General features: G+C 39.9%; 1 protein-coding gene across 1 annotated transcript; it reads left to right on the top strand.

Moving 5' to 3' along the window:
• On the top strand, nt 1,477–2,340 carry LOC110264464. The gene is made up of 2 exons (XM_021106660.1): nt 1,477–1,829; nt 1,951–2,340. Exons 1-2 carry the CDS (start codon nt 1,614–1,616, stop codon nt 2,254–2,256), a joined length of 522 nt encoding a protein of 173 aa, XP_020962319.1. The 5' UTR covers nt 1,477–1,613; the 3' UTR covers nt 2,257–2,340.

The raw sequence follows: 8,182 nt of genomic DNA, 5'->3' as shown, positions 1-8,182 counted from the left end.
CTCAATATTCTTATTCTTAACAGGCCAAATATAACCGGTGCAAAAATATTCTCGCCATCCTAACAACTCGAGACCATCTTTACCTTCCAAAATTATATGAAGTGAGACCATCTTCCACAAATATAAGAATAAAATAGCTTACATCACTTATAAAAGGAGAGCTCAGCTCCTCTCCTAGGTACGATTCATTAAACTAGCCTTGGTATCTTGCCGGACTAACGGGTATCCAATCTCTCTTCACCTAAACAAATACTTTTTGATCCGTCAGGTAACCCTTTTGAACATTGGCGCCGTTTGTGGGGATCCACTAAAATCCTAACAGCATGGTGGGCATTCTCGAAGAGCAGCCTTTTGATCACCTAAAATCCGACCTCACGATCAACCCAATCAATTCAAACCTGTGACAATCCAACCCATAGAAGGGTAGCCAGCGTGGTCCAAAACCACACAACACACAGCCAATTAAGATAACACTCACGGAGAAACGACTGCTAATCTAACGGAAGCAGACTATTCACCGGCCTAGGCAAAGACATGAACCGAATAATTCAAGAGCTACGCCATCGGGTGCAGTCCTTAGAAGGCAGAGTCGTCACCAATGAATGCTACCAGTCAGAACATATCGACGAAGCGATTTTTCGAACTACCTCCCGTAAAGAATACAGATTAAAAATCCTGAATCACGATCGCGGGAGACGCAGAAACTGTAGCAGATTCTGAAAATCTGACCTCGCCAAGATGATCGCGGCCAGAGAAACTCCAAATGACCCACCAAGAGACCTAAACGGCCCACCAAAAAGGCTCAAAGCATTTTTTACGAGTAAACTCAAAACGGAATTCGACAAAACAGCTACTCTGGGGACTGATCACCCTCGAGGCCAACGAAACGGATATCCAAAGTTAACAAAACTAAAATATCAAAACGGCCCACCAAAAAGGCCCAACCATTTTTTACAAGTAAACCCAAAACGGAACTCGACAAAATGGCTATCCTGGGGACTGATCACCCCCAAGGCCAATGAAACGGATATTCACAAAACTAAAATATCAAAACGGCCCACCTAGACTCAAACCATTTTTTACGAGTAAACCCAAAACGGAACTCGACAAAACGACTATCTATCATTTCTAAAAGTATAAACAAATTATAATTTTTATATTCACAAACATTAAAATCTTTGTAATTATAAATATGTAATAAACATAATTATAAACCAAATTTTCATCCAAAACATAATTATAAATATTGTTTCCAAAGCAAAATAAACATAATAACATAATTATAAAGAGGTAATGACCAATTCGGTACCCGAAAGATTCAAACGCTGACATTTTGGTACCCAACTATTGATATTGACAAAAAGGTACCTAAATGATTTAAAATTTTGCCAAGCGTGTCCAAGAGCTTGCCGGAACATATCTCCGGTGAGTACGATGCTTACGTGGTGGCCCGTTTTTACTGACAAGGTTAGTGTTATATTAGATGGAATTTCTAATTTTAATTATTCTTATCCTACTTGGAAAATAAACTAAACCTAATTTGAACATTAGTTTTGCCCTAAATTAATTTTGCCCTAAAACCCAATTTTGCTCTCCTCGCTCTCTCGTAGAGCATGATCCCAATCTGGAAGATGCAAGCAGCTAGGGCTCGTGGAAAAGGTGGAACCGTGAGAAAGCACTCATCCATAGCCTTCGACGTTGATGGTGGTTCTGGAGTTGGTAGTAAAATCTACGATGGGTGTTGCTTTTGTCCCCTTCCGGTGGTTCCGTTGAAGTCGAAGACAAGTAGCAATCCTGATAGATGGTTTCTACGTTGCCCTCTGTGGAAGGTAAGGTTAAAATGTTGATGTTACGTGAGGAAATGATGCATTCTTCCTGGGTTTATTTTCTCCACTTTTCAGATTTACTTTCCGATCTTCTCTGATTCATGAAATTTTTGTGCCATGCTAGAACACACAAAGACGTTGTGGGTATTTTCAATGGTTGGATGAAATTGAAGAGCAATGTGTGGAAGGAGAAGTTTCTTCAGAGAATAGCAACATGGTGGGCATAGCAGACCCAAAAAAGAAAAGCAGAATCAACCAGGAGGGTAGTGATGGACGGGAAAGGGATAGGATGATGATGGTGCTTCCTGTGGTTAATGACATGAAGGAGAAACTGAAGAGGGTTGAGTTCTTGTTGATTGTTATCTGTGTATTGCTTGGGTTAAATCTGTATTTGAGTCTGCTGTGTATGGCTAAGTATGGTCAAATTTAAGATTTTAGGAATGAAATTTTGTTTATTTGTAATGTTCTCCTAATTGTAATTGAGATGAATTAATGGATGCACTCTTATTTGTCTTTTGTGACTGAGTTATTGCTTTTGAATTGTGAGCAAGCCATATATAAGATAGGTTAGCCATTGATGAAAAAATGGCATAAACAGAAGCTGTATAAAAACACATGTCTCATAGCATGAAAACATATTCCATAAGTATCCAGAGTAACATACCTCAGACCCAAAATAACAAAAGTTTTGCCCCAAAAAACCTATCATGGCATAATGACAGTAATGTTGATAACAAGTAATACTAAATCAGGTCCAACATGGAACTAAAAACTAAACATGCCATAATGGAATTTAGTTGCATAGTATCTACATCAAGTCCAACATGGAACTAAAAACAAAATGAAAACCCAAGAAAGAAAGCTATCACTTCTTGATGCTTGCTGAAGGCTTTTTCTTCTTCAAGGATGGGGTGGGCATGAAGCCTGTGAACCTGCTCTGTGTGGCTGGGCTTGCTGCTGCCATGGTTTCCCTAGTCACAGTTGGTGGCCTAGAGGATGCTGAATATTGGGCTTGCAGAGTGGGCCTACCCAAAGGACCTTGTGACATTGACCCAGGCCCAGTACTTGGTCCTGCAGCATTGGTTGGTGTGGCTGGGATCTGACAATTAGACCAAGCATCATGGCTGGCAACCCTAGTTTGAGGTGCTGTTGAGGTTGGGGGTCTTCCTCTTCGAATGGTCCTCCATCCATGGTCTCCTCCCAGTTAGCTTCTTGCTCTCTAGCTTCATCCTCATCAATTCCTTCTTCTTGAGCTGCTGCTCCATTTGATCTCTCAGGGCAAGTCCTACTATTATGTCCAACCTTGCAGCCAGGCAATAAATAAATTAAATCAGTATCCAAATAGTTTATGTATCATTGAATAATATTATGTAAGTAGATAGTAGATAATAAACTTGTTTCACTTACTCTCTTGCAGGTTTGACATGTTATCTGGCCATATCTTCTCTTGGCATGGTATTGGCTCCCAGAGTCTTGCTCGCTGCTGTCCTTCTTCCTTTTCTTGGAAGGTCTGCCAATAGGCCTCTTGTATGGAGGAGGCAGACAAGGCAACCCTTCATGGTGCTCCCAATACTCTTGGCTTGGTATACTATTGATGTGAAACTGGTAAGTCCTATTGTATGCTTCGATGGTGAGCTTGTGATGGACATAGTCTTCAGGCTTCTCATTCTTCCTCTGGATTGCTGCAATGCCATGACAGCATGGTAGTCCAGTCAGCTGCCATTTTCTGCAGGAACATGTCCTCTCTCTTGTGTTCACCCTGACTCTATGTTGCCACTTTCTGACTTCAAATTCGTTATGTTCATCATCACCACACCACTGTGCCTCCCAGTAGTTAGCTTGTTTTTTTTTCCTTCTCTAATCTACTCACTTGTATTGGGGCTATAAGTCCAGTGTAAGCCATCAGTGCGTCCTTGTGAGTTGCCATCGTCTTCATGATATAGAATCTGAGCTAGGTTCATCTTCATCATCAGATCCAGAAGGGCTATACAGTTCATCAGATTCGTATTGGTACATCTCAGGTCCCATCTCTCCATCTGCTCTGTTTGGGTTAGGCACCTCTACCCTTGGTGCTTCATCATCCTTTCCAGGTACAATCCTCTGCCCAGATGGTTGAGGCCTAGGATGATTTCTCCTTGAATTTGTCCTATCCTTTCTTTGTGTTTCTGTATCTGTTAATACATCAGGTGATACTTGTCAGCCATCATGCAATATTTATCAAAAAATGCTGTAACAAAACAGAAATAATATGTTTACCTGCTGCATTTTCTGTAGCTGTTTCCTCTGCCCTCAAGTCATCCACCACTGGTTCTTCAAGGTTAACACCTTCATTGGCAACATGTGCATCATAATCATTGGATTCATAAAACCAATACTTATCCAAAAATTATATAACAAAAAAGAAATAATATTTTTACCTCCTGCATTCTGAGTAGCTGCTTCCTTTGCCCTCATCTCATCCACCAATGATTCTTCATTGTTAGCACCTTCATTGGCAACATGTGCATCATCATCATTCCTCTCATGTGTTTGTTCATTTACTGTTTCAGCTTCTAGAGGATCACCCTCAGGCTGTTCAGATTCAGCAGCTCTCCTTTCTTGTGATAAACCACTGGGTGGTGGTCTTGGATGCCTCTTTCTCACCCTCTTAACAACATTTTCTAGAGCTGCAGGTTGCTCAGTCTCTTTATCCCCATTTCTGTGATTCACATCTTCATTCATAACACCACCCTCTCCGGCCTCCGACTCGTTAACATCAACACCCTTCTCAGTCACAACTTCATTCAAAGTCTTCTTCACAACAACTGTTAAAGCCTTACTCAACTGATTAACCTCGCCAGTTTTCTCACTCACAACTTCAGTTTCCCTCTCATCACCGGGTGGATTGACCTCAACCACACTCTCACTGCTACCAGAAGACACCACATCGTCATTAATGATTTCAGGGTTGGCATCAATAGGGTGATCAAAGTAGAGATGGACAGTGTTGTCGTTTTTAATTGCACTCTCACACATCCTCATCACTTCAGCATCTGTCCTTAGTACTCTAAGACCCTGACCTAATTCGAAACCAGGTTCTAGCCAATACGCCTCATTATATCCAGGGTAACCCAGGTCTAAAAACAACCCCTCAACAAAAAATAAATTACATGTCTCCACATTCACCCTGTGTATCTCAGTGACTAAACCCCCTTCGTATATCACATTCCCATCTCTAACCTTTTTCAAGCAACCCATGTGATGATACACAAACGTAACTAAACGATCCATCTAAGAAATAGTAGAGAGAAGATACAATGAATAAACAGGATGTCACCAGCAAACGTAAAAAACCAGAACTTAAACAAAGAACATGAAGCAGAACGTACCTCTTCGTAGGGTTGCTCCTTGCGAACAATGGTGATCCCACGATGCCACTTGAGAACCGTTACCCTTGAATCGATAATGCCTCTCGCCTTGTATCCTTCTTCTTCTCGCCAAGCTTCGAGACCAACGTCTCTCCCTCTCTACGTGACCTTTGATTTTCACTAGTGACACACTATGACACTAACTATAGTAACTCAGTAACTAGTAACTTGGTATATGCTAATTGGGTTTTAGGGCAAAATTAATTTGGGACAAAACTAATGTTCAAATTAGGTTTAGTTTATTTTCCAAGTAGGATAAGAATAATTAAAATTAGAAATTCCATCTAATATAACACTAACCTTGTCAGCAAAAACGGGCCACCACGTAAGCATCGTACTCACCGGAGATATGTTCCGGCAAGCTCTTGGACACGCTTGGCAAAATTTTAAATCATTCAGGTACCTTTTTGTCAATATCAATAGTTGGGTACCAAAATGTCAGCGTTTGAATCTTTTGGGTACCGAATTGGTCATTACCTCTAATTATAAATATTGTCTCTAAAACAAAATAAACATAATCCAAAACACTCAATTTTCATCTTCATTCTCTTGTAAGTTGGGTTGGGGGAAGTTGGATTTTGGCAAAAAAAATTGTAAAAATACACCTTGTCAAAAAAATACTAAACCCGGCGGGAAAGCCCACCCCGCCCCGCCAAAGCATGCGGTTTAAGCAATGCGAGTTAGGCGGACTTTTGCTATTTGGCGGTCCCAATTTTCCAGCCCAACTCGCCTTTTTTGGCGGGTTACGCGAGTTGGCCGGCGGGTTTAAGTCCGTTTGCCACTCCTACTCCAAGGTCCAAAAGGCCCACCAAAAGGCGCAAAAGTATTTAAAACACAAAGTATTACGACCTTAAAGGAAAAAAGTAAAAATCCCAACATACGTCGAACACACGAAAAACCAAACTCAATCAATATGGAGACAAGCTTACCCTCACACTTTCGGAGGCAACTGTTCCGAACCTAGCGTCCAAATTCTTAACGGGCCCAATATAACAAGCTCAAAAATATTCTGCCAATCTAACCGTCCGAAACCATCTTTACCTCTTAGCCACCTTTTAAAATTATATGAAGTAGGACTCTTTTCACAAAGATAAAATATTTTACACTACTTATAAAATAAGAGTTCGATATTTCAGATATAATTCATTGTATTCCAATACTTATTCTCTACCTCTCTAATTCTCTGACTTAAATATCAAAATATTTTTACAATTACTACTTCATTCCAAAAAATCAACCTTATTATTTTGCCAGATCAATAAATACTCAATCCCTTTTTACTAAAATAAATACTTTTTGAATCGTCAAGTAACTCTCAAACAATAAACAAAAGCTTAGATTTTAGTAATGTATCCTGTTATCATAAACATATCATGTAACAGTTTAAAACTTTACTCCTTATAACTATAAAATTGACCAAGGTGAAGAGTAAGATAGAAAAATATAATTTATTAAGAAAAAATAATTAACTGAAATTGACTTAAAAAATTGGTTCTGATACTTTCTTTTATGTATACATTATGTATGATTATTTTCTCAAGCGGTACTAAACTTTACTACTATCTAACTTTATATTTTTATAATATTCCAAAAATATTTATTAAAGTTTTCAATAATATTAAAATTTCCAACGCACTGTCACGGTAAATTTTAGAATGTTAGATTTAACAGTATTTGTATAGTTTTTTGGAGTGTTTGAGAATACTCTAGATGGTTTCGGAACGTTCTAGAATGTCCTAGGTCCCGAAATACCCTAGAAGGTTCTAGAAGACTCTGGAAGGTCATAAAGTATTCTAGAAGAGTGTAGATGTATATAGAAGTATAAAGAGTGGTATGGAATAATCTAGAAACATTTAGAGAGTTGTGGTAGGATAGATATTTGTAGAGAAGGTTCTAGATGATTAATCTGAACCGTTGATTAGATTTATTCCTAACCATCCATTGAGGAGGTAGATGGATATAAATAGGGGTGAGAGTTAGAGTTTGGGTGTGTGTGAATCATTTGTAACCACACTTGAACAATAAAGTGTTCTTCCACCAAAGCTTCATTTCTCTTGTGTTCTCTTGTATTCTTAGCTTTCTTGCTAAGTATTGAGGGTTAGGCTGACTTGGTCTTAGCTCAAGAGGTTGAGTAAGTCCGAGTGCCGGCACGGTAGCGTTGGAGTGTGTCCAAGGCCGTGACAATTTGGTATCCGAGCAAGGTTCGAGAGGGAGCACAAGTGATTTGTGGGTATGGCTTCTAGTATCATCATGGAGCATATTGAGTCTCAAAGGAGAAGGAATGCTATTCCTTCTCAATGGGGAGGCAAGAAGGTCCGTTCTTCAAGTGAGCCTAGAGGTAAGGACTCTAACTTCCTAGAAGAGAGAGTTTCTGTGTTGGAGAATGTTCTATCCTCTATGGATGAACGTTTCCAAAGGATAGAACATGATAAGGAGAGAACTAGATGCTTTCAAAGAAAGCATGCTCCAAATCGAAGAGAAGCTTGAGAATTCCTTAAAGCTATTTGAGGAAGTTCGAGTTTGGTTCGAGGAGGCAAAATCTCGACCAACCATTATAAGGGAGACGACAAAGATTGATCTCCCCAAGCCAAAGGAGTTCAAGGGCGTAAGGGACGCTCGCGAGGTGGAGAACTTCCTATGGCAAATGGAGAGGTACTTCGAAGGCCAAGGGGTGGTCGAAGAAGCAATAAAGGTACGCACTGCAGCTCTCTACCTTTTTGATAATGCTACTTTGTGGTGGAGGAGAAAGTGCGTAGATATGGAAAAGGGTACTTGCAACATAGCCACATGGGAAGATTTCAAAAGGGAGTTGAAAAGACAATTTTTCCCTGAGAATGTGGTTTATGAAGCAAGGAAGAAGTTGAGGGAGTTGAAGCACAAGAGTACGATTAGCGACTACGTAAAGGAGTTCACTACTCTCACGCTTCAAATCCCCAACTTAGCATCAGA

This window comes from Arachis ipaensis, chromosome B07, assembly GCF_000816755.2.
Source record: "Arachis ipaensis cultivar K30076 chromosome B07, Araip1.1, whole genome shotgun sequence".
NCBI lineage: Eukaryota > Viridiplantae > Streptophyta > Magnoliopsida > Fabales > Fabaceae > Arachis > Arachis ipaensis.
The sequence above is the reverse complement of the archived record's forward strand: the minus strand, read 5'-3'. Positions and strand labels throughout refer to the sequence as shown.

What these genes read in the sequence shown, in the direction of transcription:
- LOC110264464 (XM_021106660.1), top strand. Translation starts at nt 1,614, where the DNA reads ATGATCCCAATCTGGAAGATGCAAGCAGCTAGGGCTCGTGGAAAAGGT. An exon ending in TACGTTGCCCTCTGTGGAAG is followed by an intron (nt 1,830 to 1,950) that starts GTAAGGTTAAAA and finishes GTGCCATGCTAG; the next exon opens with AACACACAAAGACGTTGTGG.